Genomic DNA, 16,412 nt, shown 5'->3' on the forward strand with positions numbered 1-16,412 from the left:
ATAAAATAAATTGCAACCAAACAAAAGGAATCCGTTGGACGGGGGACACATCAAAGGAAAAACAAAATTTTTATTTTTATTTAATTCCGAGCATTTTCATATTTATCTTTACCTTTTAAACCTTCTCTGGACTTCCACAAATAATTCGAGACCAAAATTAGCCAAATCAGTCCAGCCGTTCTCCAGTTTTAGCGAGACTAACGAACAACAATTCATTTTTATATATACCTATAGATTTTATTAAAAAGACAGCATAGGTATAACGTACATAGATATATTATGACATTCGAACTTGACCGTGTCTAATATTGAAACATAACCGTAACAAACGAAGTAGTGTTTCAAGCGGAACGATAATGTTTAACAATTGTCATTATCTGAATTTTCATGTTTTTCCCCAAGGTGATGTACACAAGACTGAAAATGTTAATGTTACGAAATACATAAGGAGTCTTGTATTGTTATGTACGCCACTACGTTTATTTGAATAGTGACTTTGATTATAAAACAAAATCAAAATGATGAAAGTATTAGTCATCCAAAAAAACGTGGTAATAGAATGAAACTGTTCTTTGGAATTAGCCCAAAGGGTCGAACCCATTATTTGACATCTGTTGAAATGGCTAGATGAGCCCACGGTTTGATGCTAAGCTCTTTAAATGAGTTTAGACCAGGCACGTTTCTTGTGGTCCTCAGAAATTGGACGAGCTCACAGCCCACCTGGTGTTAAGTGATTACTGGAGCCCATAGATATCTACAACGTAAATGCGCCACCCACCTTGTGATATAAGTTCTACGGTCTCAGTATAGGTAGTTACAACGGCTGCTCCACCCTTCAAACCGAAACGCATTACTGCTTCACGACAGAAATAGGCAGGGTGGTGGTACCTACCCGTGCGGACTCACAAGAGGTCCTAACACCAGTAATTACGCAAATTATAATTTTGCGGGTTTCATTTTTATTACACGGTGTTATTCCTTCACCGCGGAAGTCAATCGTGAAAATTTGTGAAATACGTATTGCGTTAGAAAAATTGGTACCCGCCTGCGGGATTCGAACGCCGGTGCATCGTTAAATACGAATGCACCGGACGGCTTATCCTTTTGGCCACGACAACTTCATGAAGAGTCTTTAATGCCCTTTTTCTACTGGAAAAGATAAAGCGGATGGGACACCTACCACGAAGTAAACAGGGGTACACTTTAATTATAAGTATTTTGCAAGATGTTCCAAATCTTATTGATGAACTTCAGAACAAGGAACGAAGACTATAGCAAACGGGTTTACTTTATGCTTTTTTTTGCCTTCTTACTGTAAGTAGGCGTAAGGGGCTGTTCTGACTTTAGGCGAACCGTAGACCGTTGAGCAGCTAACATATGAACTAGCCAGAGCAGTGCTTTGCTGAATCTACGACCCGTGCGAGCCCAGGCCATAAGCAAAATCACCTTGAGACTTTTAAAAGACCACCACTCAATTTAGGGGCTGAAATAGGTAAGATTATAGTCTCTGCCCGTACGCACTCACAATATTCAATCTTATTAAAAACCATATTGTTTCAACAGCATAAGCCGATATAGTATGAAACAATAGGATGTAAGTACCTACTGCCGACCCTGGGTAAGCGTCCTTTACGCGTATCCAACTAAAACATCGCATATATTCTTTGGCAATACATTAGTACCGCAGTCTTACGCAAAAGCCGCGTTTATAAGTAAGAAATAAAACGTACTGAACGTTTTTTCTTTCATGAAAACGAACATTCGATCATGGCCGCGCGTTTGTGTGTGTACGTTTTCGTGATATACGCGACTTTACAGAATGTCACAGGAAAGGTTAGTCCGTTACTTATAATTTCTTAAAAATAATTAAAATAATAATAAAACTGTGTATTTTGTTTGATTTACGTATTTAAGATAGTAGTTAGAATGTGTCGACGAAAGCAGTAAATTTAGGAGTCTGTTTTCTAAAAATAATCAAATACAAAACAAATTGCCTAGCTTAGTGGTATAGGTATAGTATAAATAATCTTATTTAAATACTTTTCTTTTCTATATTTATTCTAATAAAACGATGATTATTAAATTTTTATTTTAGTATTTTTATATTGATTTACTATTCGTTATTTTGATTTCACAATTCGTTGCTAAGTTTCTCCACAGTTTTCGTTGTTAAGAATGACTTATTTTGTTAATCTTTGAAATTATAACTGCAAATTATAATGCATATTATTATATATTTTTTATTTCTCCAAAATATAACGCTAGATTATTTTTTTAATAATGATATTCATTAGCCAATGGCGTAATACACCTAATACATTCAGATATATGTTTTATAAAAATATGCAAACTTGTCCAAACGCCATTTTAATTCAATCAGCTTACTCTTGTACATATTTGAAATATCAGCAAAAATAATAGCTACTATTAGATTGAAGACTAAATTCAATGTAACAATGAAAATATGATATACGGGTGCATAGCAAAGGTTACCTAATCAGATTTTCGAAGTATTTGATAAATTTACAAAAAGCTTGATGGAGCCTTTGATTTGGGAATGAAAACGGGTACCGCCAGATTTATTAAGACAAAACATTTCCTCTACTTTTACTGTTCACTAAACTATATTTCCATTAACTACGGTATCTATTGAAGTTATGTTTATATTGTTCCAAGTCCAAGTTTTAAAGCTATACAATTAGGTTTTGATTTTTGTTCGTTTCATATTTATCTAGCATAGGTATTCTGTATATAGATATTGGACGCCCTTGATGGAAAATTCAACACTGAATTAAGAAAATTCTTTAATTATTCATACTTTTTTGCTATGTTCATATAAATCATAAATAACAGTGTTCACAAGAACTACCTCACGTTTATTCAGCCATTCTTCGGTGTCGGTTTCTGGTGCGATTTGTTCTGCGACGAGGATTACTCTTCGACATCCAGTTCTGACGATTACGATTACTGTGACGACTGCACTCCCCGGAGACGGACGACCACCACAGTATCTCCCGCCCCAGCACTTATGCTCCCAAATTTGATGCTATGTAAGTTTTTTTTTTATATTATAAACCAGTAGTATCCACCATGCTATCTGTTTCTGCCAACCTCCGTTTCTGAAATAGATACAATTGAGATAATATTATACTCTCATTTCTAAAATAGAATTTAGGTCAAAATAATAATTTCCTGTCTTTTTGGACCGCGTTGCTGTTGGATAGTGTGGTGGGTAGCCACCATAGAACCCAAGATGTTTGACAGATACCTGAATCTAGTTTATGACATTTTCAAGATAAACTTCCATATACATTATACAAATTACGAACAATGAGACTCGCTCGGTGAAATATTTCCCCTTTATAGTTAAACCTCCCAAAATTGTATGTGAACGTCGCCATCAGTATTATGCCTCGCGTAACGTACTTACGTATTATGGCGATGTTAGAGTAATTGGGTAAATGTAACACAGTCTCACCTGCATTACCTCGCATTAGATGCATGATACTATTGAGTTAATGTTACTGAAGGGTACAATTGCAAGGGCGACGTCAATTCAATGTCTGAACATGGAAACGAAATTTTGCGTTTAGTTTTTGATGGTCTTCGGTTTAGGAACAGATGGAATGTCAAATCATCTTTACTTTTTAAATGTTGAATGTATCTAAATAATAAAATAAATAATAGTTTAAAAAAACTAACAAAATACGCTTTTATAGAAAATCCAACTTGTTAGTTTTTTTTAAACTATTATTTATTTTTAATTTTTTAGTTGAATTTTAATTTTTTTAATAATTTTTTTCAAGTTTTTTTTTAAATATTGGATTGTCATCGGTCCTTAATATGTATTCCAAATTTCTAGTTAATCCGACGTTTTGAAGGGGTTCAAATTCTTGTTCAAAGATTCCGTTACATACATACATATACATACATATCTTTGAAGCTAATAAAAGCGTATTAAAACGATATAATTTTATGCATTTCAGCAGCCCAAAATGGACTTAATATGACAATATCACAAGTGAGTGGAGCATATCAGGTCAGCATGATTCCGTTCGTTTCGCAATCTGGGGCCACGATGGGAACAGCTGCTGGAGCTGCTCAGCCAGTTCCAGCTGCAACGAATCCCGAGCCAGCTGTGGCGGCTCCGCCCGCACCGGCACCTGCTGCGGCGGCACCTGCAGCAGCAGCACCTGCGGCGGCGGCACCTGCAGCGGCGGCACCTGCAGCAGCGGCACCTGCAGCGGCAACTCCAGCTCCAGCGGCTGCAGGAGCACCAGCTGCCGCAGCGACTCCAGCTCCGGCGGCGGCGGCGCCGGCTGCTGCGACGCCTGCACCGGGAAAATAAATTTAATCTTGTGTGATTTTTATATTTATTTTTTATAAATACTTGAAAGCGATTATACACATGATATAGTAATAAATCAGAAATATTTTATAAGGGTTCTCATTACATACGAAGATAGTGATCGTATTACAGTTATATACAGTTGTATAAAATATTAATGTTCCTAATACTATACAACTATTGGCAACGATTTCTAGTGATAACTTGATGACTGTTAACACTTTCATGGACCGCCTTTCGCACCAACCTGTCTATTCTAAGAGAGCTTCGTATCAAAACCAGACTATCCACTATATGCCTTCGTAGGGTGCTGGAATTCTTCACATTGCTCGTAAAGAGGGTCACAATCTAGAACAACTGATGGTGACAGGAAAGGTAGATGGCAAACGTCCCAGAGGACGCAGTCCCACAAGATGGTCGGACCAAATACGATCTTCTCTAAACAAGAACTTCCACAATGCCCTTCATGAAGCTAAGGATCGCAGCAGATGGAGGGAAATCGTACGGGAGAAACTGATGCAGCGGGGGAGTTACGATCCTCAGTAATGAGGAAAATGATGCGAGGAGGAGGATCACTTTCAGTCCAAACTCATCAAATTCAATATTAGATGCTAATTTTAGGTCAATGAAAATGTGGATTTGATTTAAAAGATAAGTTAGGAACTGACATTTATACGCCCAGCGTCTCATCACGCTCGTCAGATTGAGAGGATACTCAGTGTTTCAGTGTAATTGAGACTTGGACCTCATGTTTCGTGAGTTCGTCTGTCCATCTCCACAAGCCTGTTTTTTTTATTATTACTAAAGTCCGCCAAGCGATCTAAATTCGACCTTAAACGTTGATATCTCAAGATTTGTATTCAATTTATGTATTAATATTTCACTTTGTATTGTGAATAAAAATTTAAAAATAAAAATAAACTGGCTATTTAAAAACAAAACTCTAGAATTTGTTAACACTTGCTAATAGAGCTATTAAAAAATATCGGTTGACAAAGATAAAGATAACTTAACTATTTCAACTTGGCCTATTCAGGTATAGATAATTCTGACATAAATCAGACGAGAGTCACTGAAAGAATTTAGCTTCAAAATTTTACAATCACTTGACGCAATAATTTAACCTATTCGAAATTTCCTATGTTAGACTTGTTTTTCTTTTCCAACATAAAATGCTAGTGAAGGCTTTTAAATATTAAATTAGGCATTCTGAACATAATTTAAGAATTACTTTCAAAATTGAACTTTCAGTTTTTTTTTATTGCTTTACGGTTGGTAGCGGCTTAGATCTGTCCCTGACATTGCTAAAGTTCATGGGCGACGGTAACCACCCACCATCAGGTTGGCCGTATGCTCATCTGCATAAAAGGGCAATAAAATTATACCCAGCTGAATGAGCTCGCCAACAATATTTTTACATATAATAATATATGTATGCACGCATTATTTTTTTCAGGTTTGATTTTTATTACACAATATTATTCTTTCACCTACCTGCCTGCGGGATTCGAACAGCGGCACAATCGCATCTCGATACGAACGCACCGGGTATCTTATCTTTATTTAGACCACGATAACGTATATCGACAAATACGTATGTCGGATACAATTAATTTGTACTAAGTAATTTTAGCTGCACTTTTAGTAAAAATGGTTTATTCATTATTATTATTATCGTATATATTATAATAATATGTAATATATTATATGTAAACTTACCTACAATTCTTGATTGCGCTAATAACGAGAAAATTATTTAGTGATTTTGTACTGCATAATTGTTTTGAAATAAACTATAAGAGAAGTAGTTTTATGTAATTAATTACTTTTGAAGTAACTATTGTAGACCATCATGAACTGCATCAATGTGTTTACGAACAACGAGAAGAAACAATTTCGTGAAATTATTAAATCCTCAACATTCTCCTAACGCTGTGGGTGGAAGTATGCGTAGTTCTATTGTGAGTGTGCGTAGAATCCCTATTTCTGCTACGAAGCAACCACATTTTCCTAATTTAAAGCTAGGATACTATTACTCTTCCATCTTAATAGGGAACGGGAGAGCACTTGCGAAACTACCGCTCAAACTACACAATTCGGCCACAGCTAGAAAGAAAATACGACGACTGGATAGCAGATTAGATTCCGTGATTTAAATACTAACATTTCCTTAAAAAAAACTTATTATTTTAGATTTCTTTAATACTCATTGACTATCAAGACTTTTAAATTATTATATTTACTGTGTTTTTTCGCGAGATATAATTGCTTTTAAGATTTATGGTAATCTAGCGGTTTTTTTTTCTGACGCTTCGAATTCATTGCAGTTTTTGTGATTACGGACGACATTTGAACTTCGGAAATAATATAATATGGCCAATAAAAAAAAAAAGAGAAATTGAGCCTTAGTGTTGATTATGAATTTTAGATTGTTTTAGCATTGACATTCGGCAGCTAATTAAGAGTTTGGAGTTTTAAGACCCCGATTACCACTAGGAATCAGACTCTTTTTTTTCCTACCTAAGCTGATAGCCCTGAGAGGCTATTTCAGCTTTTCCTTGACGTGTAGGTGAGCTCACGGGGCTCAAACCGGAGTGTTGCTAACACTGGCTCTATCAAGAGCAGTGCTTCGCTGAATCTACCACAGGATCGGAAATGCGACCCACTGAGAAGACCCTGCGAGAAACTCAATGGGCTGTGTCTATATGGGTTAATTTACTTGTCGAGCCCTTCATCGCAAGCGACGGGTTCGGCGAGGACGGTGACCGGTGCTTGAGGTAATCAGACTCGTCGAGAAAACAAAGCTATACGGAACCTTCGTATCTAGTACGACATAGCATATTGCTCATTGTTTTCAATACACAAAGCCCAATGCAGTTATACAAGTTTTGTATAACTCACTCGCTATTCACGACGACAAGATCATGTTTCTGATTCTGTGTCTGAAGTCACCTCAGCTGTTCCAGCAGATCAGTGAAGCGGCTCTGATATGGTAAATAGAGCTACAGCTAACTATCAACGTTTTTTTGGTATTCATTTCGTTTCGTTCTTTCTTTTTAATACGCTTTTATTAGCTTCAGACGTATGTATGTTAGTATGTAACGGAATTTTTGAACATGATATTGACCCTCTTCAAAAGGTCGGATTAACTCAAAATTTAGAATACTTATTAAGGGCCGATGACAATTCAATATTTTTAAAAATTTTAAAAAATTGAAATTCAACTAAAAAATGAAAAATAAAATAATAGTTTAAAAAAACTAACAAAATATGCTTTTATAGAAAATCCAACTAAAAAATAGAAAACAAATTTTAATTAATTTGAATTAAAAATAGTGTAGGAAAAAAATTATTTTTCTTTTTCAGCGAAGCACTGCTCTTGCCAGGGCTAATGTTAGCAAATATATTCAGATTGAGTCCCATGAACTCACCTACCAAAAATACAAAATTTCATACATTTACGATTTATTCATTTTCATGATCTTTTCCACTCACATCACCGCCCGAGTATTGTTATACACAGCAATCAACATAAATTTCATTTTATTTGGATTAGAGATAACACAAATTATATAATAGTTACGTAACTATTTTTACAGAACTATCTCTTTACGATAAGCGTTAGGAAGCAACAGCTTATTACTGTGGGTATACTTAAAACATCAAGGCAACAACTAAGCACATCTCATCTATCAACATTCAATGGCAGTTATATCTATAAAGCTTTAATTCAAACCATCAATCACTAGTGTTTACAATGATAATATTGTTGCGTGTTTTTTGCATCTGTGTTGCCGATTAATGGAAAAGATTTAAGCCCTATCAATATAATAATCATCTATTGTTCATTTCCAGCAATCATACTATAACCAGTATATAACCAGTATAACCATACTATAAGCAGTAATGCGTTTCGGTTTGAAGGGTGGGGCAGCCGTTGTAACTATACTTGAGACCTTAGAACTTGTATCTCAAGGTGGGTGGCGCATTTACGTTGTGGATGTCTATGGGCTCCAGTAACCACTTAACACCAGGTGGGCTGTGAGCTCGTCCACCCATCTAAGCTATAAATAATAAAAAAACCCTATGGTCAGAATGGACAGGCAGTATAATTATTTGGCTAAATGTCACGATAACCTTGATATCTTCGAACCCAGACTCATTTGTCAGATGTGTGAAGGATATCCTATTTAGCAATGATTAGTTAACAATATTTGTAATTTCAATTGTGTTTTCAATAGCCAAAGCTATGCACATTAATATGATTTTGCTGAGTGCACATACTATTTAGGTTGCAATCCAGAATTAGATCTAGGTACTACTTGTACGATTTAGCTAATATGTACTGTAATTATTGTAATTTGTTTTGTGCACCAATCTATATCTATACTAATATTATAAAGAGGAAAGATTTGTTTGTTTGTTTGTTTCGAATAGGCTCCGACACTACTGGAGCGATTTGAAAAATTCTTTTTCCATTAGAAGCCGACATTGTCCCTGATGAACATAGGCTACTTTTTTTCATTTTTTTTTTTTTTTTGTTTTCATGTGTGTTTTAATGTTTCCGAACCGAAGCGAGGGCGGGTCGCTAGTAAATAAATAAAAATATAACTAGTCAGGTCATAAGTATTGTCACACAGTAAAAACTTTTCTTTTAAAATGCTGGCCACAAAAAATTTATTGAATTCGAATTTCGAATTGTTCATGAAAATAAAAATGTATACTTTTAGAATTTTACTCATTTTTAAATATGGAGTGGACGCTTAAAGAAGACCGTGTTGCAGTTATTGCGTTGCATCGTTGCGGTTACGCGCCAATTCAAATTTTTAACATACTGAAAAATTTGAATATAACCAAAAGATTCGTTTATCGTACCATCAAACGATACAATGAATACTCTAGTGTAGATGACAGGTCAAGAAGTGGTCGCCCTCGGTCTGTTAGGACTCCAGCAGTGATAAAAGCTGTGAAGGCGCGAATTCAAAGAAATCCCAAACGTAAGCAGAAACTGTTGGCCCTTCAGATGGGGTTAAGCAGAACCACGGTGAAAAGGGTGTTAAATGTAGACTTAGGGCTTCGGGCATATCGAAGAAAAACAGGACATCGTTTGAATGCTCGTCTAATGGACCTGAGACTGAAAAGATGCCGCGCTTTGTTGAAGCGGTACGCGGAAAAAATATATCGGGAAATTCTTTTTTCGGATGAAAAAATTTGTACCGTAGAAGAGAGCTACAACAAACAAAATGATAAGGGGTACGCACACAGTAGTGAAGAAGTGAGCAACCGTATTTCGCGTGTCCAACGAGGTCATTTTCCATCCTCGCTCATGGTATGGTTGGGAGTTTCTTATTGGGGCTTAACAGAGGTACATTTTTGTGAGAAAGGTGTATAAACGAATGCAGTTGTGTATCAAAATACAGTCCTGACGAACCTTGTGGAACCTGTTTCTCATACCATGTTCAATAACAGGCACTGGGTATTCCAACAAGATTCGGCGCCAGCTCATAGAGCGAAGAGCACACAAGACTGGCTGGCGGCGCGTGAAATCGACTTCATCCGGCACGAAGACTGGCCCTCCTCCAGTCCAGATTTGAATCCGTTAGATTAGAAGATATGGCAACACTTGGAGGAAAAGGCGTGCTCAAAGCCTCATCCCAATTTGAAGTCACTCAAGACATCCTTGATTAAGGCAGCCGCCGATATTGACATGGACCTCGTTCGTGCTGCGATAGACGACTGGCCGCGCAGATTGAGGGCCTGTATTCAAAATCACAGAGGTCATTTTGAATAAACTTTAGTGTCATAAGAATCTATGTTTTGTTAAGTTCAGTGACAGAATTTATGACCTGACTAGGTATATATATCTATGAAATTGAATGCTTAAATATTTATCTTTTATACGTTCCTAAATCATTAAGCAAATTTGTAATGAATCATAGTTTAGTTTAGTTTAGTCGCATTTGACACTCCAGACACATTTTATGTTCTAATTAGCATCAATGATAAGTAGCACGTTAAAAATAAAACAAAAAACAACGAATTTTTCATACAGTTCACAGTCGTTCACAGTGAATCGTGGCCGGGACTTACTCTTATAATAATTTCTAATGAAATACGTACCCAAAAAATGTTCACGATTGACTTCCACGGTGAAGGAATAACATCGTGTAATAAAAATCAAACCCGCAAATTTATAATTTGCGTAATTACTGGTGGTAGGACCTCTTGTGAGTCCGCGCGGGTAGGTACTACCGCCCTCCCTATTTCTGCCGTGAAACAGTAATGCGTTTCGGTTCAAGGGCAGGGCAGCCGTTGTAACTATACTGAGATCTTAGAACTTATATCTCAAGGTGGGTGGCGCATTTACGTGATGTAATGATGATGGGCTCCAGTAACCCATTCGTCTGGCGTCACTCAATATCCGGTGGGCACTTACTACATTCCAAAACAATAATAATTCTTTATCTGAAAACAATTATCAATAAAACATATTTTTTTGAGTAGAGCAAAAAACCGATGACAGACACACTGTTTTCGCTTTAACTAAGAATAGATTGAACACAATACTTGGACGTGTTTATTTAAATAAACTTGAGAACCGTGCACTGCCTACGCAATTTTTTACTTCCATTCATAAAGAACGTAGAACTCGTCATACATCGCAGCCAAACTAAAAGGCAAACGTTAATCTTGACAAGTCAAAGCTTCTTATCGACATAATTGATCTATTACATGGAAGTGCAAAAGGTTTGTTTTTAATTTTTTTTTTCTGTTCTTACTAAATGGGATCTTTGGCCTTTTGTTGAAATTTTTTAACGTCCAATAACAATGGAATTGACGCTGTACTTAGTCGAATTCAAGCGATACGCAATCGGTATTAAATGAAATGGCAATTTGCTGTAAATTTGTTGTCCTGTACAATATTTTTGTTTTTAAGTTAAAAGTTCTTGTGTTGTATTGTCTGAATAGTATTCTTATTTATTTAAATGTGTGAGTCACGATGGGTAGTAGATCTATTGCCCTAGTCGCCATCTTTTACGGACGATAACATCAACCAATCTAGCCAAGTACAGTTTCATAAATAATAAATTAATAGAACTAGATATACTAGATAATAAGAAAGTTATTTCAAACAGACACTTTTTCTGAAAGATTTTATTCAGCATACTGAAAAGAATATATTTTACGAGCTGTCCAGTCGTTTTCCGATTCGTCACACAAAAACCAGTCATTATTCATAACCCCGTTGTGCAAAAGCCTCAAAACATATCCGCGAGAATCATTCATCTGTGAACGATGCATTTTCCTTGTTCCATTGTAATAGGTCGGGGCGTTTGAACTTTGCCAAAGCTCGATGCTTAAAGAGTCCTATAAATATAGACGTATCTCATTCTCATCGAGTCACAATCGCGGACCTCGTTTAGGTATTGTTATCCGTTTTTGCACGACAATAATGAACGAGGATGTGTGAAGATGAATTATGAAGTAAACGTGATGTCGGCGTCACATTTCCAGAGAACGCTATGCGATTCGTTTTGACAAATGCAAACAAATTAATTTGTCTGAATTTGAGCTTTTGAAGACATTGTTGCCAACTGACGTGTGAATCCTTTCAATCGACTCCTATTTAATATTTTTAATTCTATAAAAAAACATAGTATGGGTCGTATAAGCTGTTCATCTGTATTACCAAGTACCATTTCTTAAAACCTCTATAATAAATGTGGTTCTTCCAGCTAAGTTTGAAAAAAGATCTCAACGGTACACAGAGGCTTTAATGCACGATTGGTGTTCTAATTCGGTAGGACGTAAGATCTTCCGTATTTGAGACGACTAAAAGGTATTTTTGTAGACGTGACGTGATCCCACTTCAAATAAAGGTTAATTGTATTATCCAATCATATCATTATCCAACCATACCCAACCCTCTACAGTGGAATGCATGTCTGCTGCCGGGAAATCGGCAAGACGGGGGTCACCAATTAGACATGAACCGACAGTTTTTATTTTAATAACCTAATTAAGTGACTAGCTCACAGAGTACCTCGTATTGAGTGGAGCCCATAGATATCTGAAAACGAATGCTTCTACTCACCTTGATATATGATGTAGAAGTCTCTAATTAATTATGTTGTTTAAAAGTTGTTATATCCTTCAAGCTCGGAACGCATAGCAGCTGGTTTGTCTATATTGTTTGGTAGGTAAATGAGATGAGAATATTCCTACTATAGACCGATTCAGTAGCTATAGCACATAGAGATGCAGGTCAGAGATAGATTGATATCTCACAGTCAACCTTACGTTATTTTGTACCATCGGGCACTTTTGTTTATGATATACAGTAAAAATCAACAGCAACATCAAGCCAAAATTGAAAATTGAACACTCAACTGACAAGTTTCATTTTGGAAAGAAAAAAACAAGACTCAAACAAACAATAAGCCACTATGTTGAAAAATAATATGTTAAAACTATTTATGACAGAAACATACTCAATACATTATTTTACTTATAAAAATAAAGGGCAGTCAACAAGAAATTACATGAGCCAAATTCGATATAATTAATTGCCAATTAAATTTTTCATAGGCATATTTACGCAACCACATTATTGTATCGATAGAACTGATGAATCGCAATTTAAAGCCGATTAATTTTAAACTATCTAAGTGAGATTATTGTTACTGTGAAACAACCAGAAACATCTACCATTCACAGTTTCGTGCACTTCTATAACCCTTAATGGCTCTCTTACTTCGTCTACCAGGATATTAATTTACCATTCGCCTAAGGTTTTCTGCTACACAATACCTCCAATGTTCGTTGAGTCAACCTGTACATATTCTTTTTCCAGGGGCCCACTCAAAAGCAATTGTTAGAGCATTACATACATCAGTACTCTCCAACAGGCCTAGCCTAAATGGGTTGTCAAGAAATGGAATAGATTGAATAAGAAAACAAGATGAATTCTACTGATTCGCTGTGTACCCGTATTTCGGATTCAGACCTATTAACTGTATACATTTTGTTTTCAAATCCCTAATACGTCAACTATTCATAATTCAGCAATTGAAACTTTTATAAAAATATACTAATATATAAATCTACAGTGGTTTTTACGGATGTTCCGTTATAATTACTGAACCATGCATCCGATTGACTTGAAACTTGGTATCCATGTAGAAAATACGTGTACTTAATGGATAGGCTAATATTTATATGAGTGTTGAACTCCCTAATAATAATGACAATAAATAATAATGTTAATTTTAAATGCGCAGCGAAGTAGGCGAGTAAGGCTAGTTATGAATATGAATTAATTATTAAAATAATAAGTTAATAAAATCAATAAAAAAAAATATAAAAAAAAATTATAAAATAAACCAAACCTGTCTGTGATTGTACACGAGGAGTAGCTTCGTAGTACCAACGACCGGTTGATTGGTGCGTGCGCCTGATGCCCTTCAAAAGCTTAATTAGTACTGATGCAGTGTATGAATGTTTGTCTGTATACATTAGGGATGTTGACTTATTTTTTATTATTTAATTCAAAATCGAAATCTGAAAAAAATAAAGGACCATTCCGAAGTAAATTAGAAAAAATCCATTGAAGTTTCGGGATAAGCACTCCTTGACATCACCGCTATTAAGATGCAAGAATGAGAGTGAGATGTGCCCACTGTTTAGGCACTCTCCCTCAAACCCTCCACTAACCTGTACATTTAACAACTGCTTTAAAAGGGAAAGGTTTCTTTTTAATATTACTGACTGTTGCATCCCTATTAATGATGTCAAAGATTAACGCTGCGTGAGTTATTTTTGAAATGAGTATGAGTACTAAAAAAGTTTTTATACTTCTTACGTACTTTGCGTTTCTCGAGCTAGCTAAAGAAACGTACGTCTTATTGTCTCCCGCCAAGGATTAAATTTGTTTAACAGTGATGTAAACTTTAAAGTGCTCTCAATCTGGAGTGGTATTTAATAGATCCTCGTCATCATTATGGGCATGGAGAACATAATACCATATACAATTTCATGTTAACCCCATATACCATTGATACCTAATTCAGTTGCTGAATTGATTTTACAACAGAGAACCGAAACGGTCAAAAAGAAATGAAAGTTTTTCTGTGGGCTCCGGTAACCACTTAACACCAGGTGGGCTGTGAGCTCGTCCACCCATATATGCAATAAAAAAGTAACAAAAAGACCACTTAACACCGGGTGGCCCATGAGGTCATTCACCCGTCTGAACAATTAAATAATAATTGTAGCCGGCCTTAATGTATGATAGTACTGATAGTGTATTGAACATCGGTGATCGTAACGATGTTGCAAGTAACGATTGAAGTGTTGCGTGTTTAAATGCTATTTACGCGTGACTGATCCTTATCAAAATCGTCAAAAAACGCTGAATTACATTGCATATTTCTTTTATAGAAACAATGTTTGACGGTAATAACTTTAGAATGCTATTTATGTTTTGTTTTTGAAGTGAAACCTCTTTATCGACGTAGGGAGGAAAAAACGTATGTAACGTTTTTCGATTACGCGCCATCTTAATTTCTTCCGTTACGCGCCATGTTTATTTTATTTCTATTTAGTTTGTTATCAGCAGATGTCGCTGCACGTAAATTCAACAATTCTTGAATCGCGGTGACGAGATGTCACACAGTTGATAGAGGCTCTACCTACCTGGCAACGGGTACCGTGATCATGCAGGCGGTTCCCCCGGGGTGCGGCTGCTCTATTGCACTGCGGAGTGGTTGATCCTTGCGATTATTTAATCGTTTTTCGCTTTTTTAATTTTTAATATCTCTATATTTTATGTAATTTTAATTTTAGCACGGTTTTATGTTATGAACTTAACCTGTATCTATGTACGTATGTAACGAAATATTTCAAGGAAATTTTCACGAAATTCAAGACAACTGTTTAACTTGAAAATCTGTTCATGGTGCGTTACAATATACTGGACCACAAGCGAAATGTATTCAGGTTTGATTCCCGATCGAAGTAATTATCTTTTATTAGGTGCGCCTTTTCCTATTCTCACATGTGTTTTCGGTACCCACAGCAAAAAGAGATCCTATTTCCGATGAGTAAAAATTCGTAACGTTTTCAAAGAAAGAAAGAAAGAAAGAAAGAATGAGAAAGAAATCATTCACTCGCTAAGCATAGTGAAAATGAGTTATTACATAAATTAAAAGCAGCGTGTATGCTTTGTCATTATTTGACATGCGAATTTTAGTGCAGTGCAAGATATTATGTTATTAAATAATTTACTATTCTTTCATCCATAATTCAACTAATTATTAAAAAATCAATTTATTTTCAATGTCGTCCCTAAGAAAATCATTTATGTGATAATAGTTTTCAATAATAAGATTATCTTTTAGTTTTTTCTTAAAATGAAAATCATCTAGGTCTCTTAATTTCTTTAGTAATATTTTTTGCTTAGATGAGTGGACGAGCTCACAGCCCACCTGGTGTTAAGTGGTTACTGGAGCCCATAGACATCTACGATGTAAATGCGCCACCCACCTTGAGATATAAGTTCTAAGATCTCAAGTATAGTCACAACGGCTGCCTCACACTTCAAACTGAAATGCATTACTGCTTCACGGCAAAAATAGGCAGGGTGGTGGTACCTACCCGCGCGGACTCACAAAAGGTTCTACCACCAGTAAAAATGCTTTAATTTCATTAAACTATGCTTTTTATTATTAGTCGTACAACGTAAACATAACACGTGCTATTGTTTCCAATTACGCAACGAATACTATCACTATGTTTTATTTTAATGAATGCTATCGAAAAACGCATTGCGTCGTCACCAGGAAGAGCGAGATTTAGGGATGCGTATACTATAAAATTATAGAATAAAATGTTTATATTTTATCAAGCTTCAATCTGTTGTTTCTGCACGTTAACTATGAGCAAACAAATTTATCTAAGTACTATCCGAGCCGTGAGATCGTTCGTATTTCTTAACTTATATACTTCTAAATATCTGATTTTTTATTTGTTTTATTTGCTTATGAAATCATCGTAGCCTAAAATA

At 35.7% G+C, this 16,412-nt stretch overlaps 1 protein-coding gene across 1 annotated transcript; it reads left to right on the forward strand.

Annotated features, from left to right (window-relative positions):
* Positions 1-1,673: 1,673 nt before the first annotated feature.
* LOC114253058 (uncharacterized) lies at positions 1,674-5,269 on the forward strand. Its single transcript, XM_028187802.2, has 3 exons — positions 1,674-1,833; positions 2,885-3,050; positions 3,987-5,269. Exons 1-3 carry the CDS (start codon positions 1,768-1,770, stop codon positions 4,346-4,348), a joined length of 594 nt encoding a protein of 197 aa, XP_028043603.2. The 5' UTR covers positions 1,674-1,767; the 3' UTR covers positions 4,349-5,269.
* The last annotated feature ends 11,143 nt before the right edge of the window (positions 5,270-16,412 follow it).

This window comes from Bombyx mandarina, chromosome 06 (genome assembly GCF_030267445.1).
Source record: "Bombyx mandarina strain Sakado chromosome 06, ASM3026744v2".
Taxonomy (NCBI): domain Eukaryota; kingdom Metazoa; phylum Arthropoda; class Insecta; order Lepidoptera; family Bombycidae; genus Bombyx; species Bombyx mandarina.

Excerpts from the sequence above, each read along its gene's own strand:
- LOC114253058 (XM_028187802.2), top strand. The coding sequence starts at position 1,768 with ATGGCCGCGCGTTTGTGTGTGTACGTTTTCGTGATATACGCGACTTTA. Across the intron at positions 1,834-2,884 it reads TACAGAATGTCACAGGAAAG|CCATTCTTCGGTGTCGGTTT; the intron begins GTTAGTCCGTTA and ends ACGTTTATTCAG. Across the intron at positions 3,051-3,986 it reads GCTCCCAAATTTGATGCTAT|CAGCCCAAAATGGACTTAAT; the intron begins GTAAGTTTTTTT and ends TATGCATTTCAG.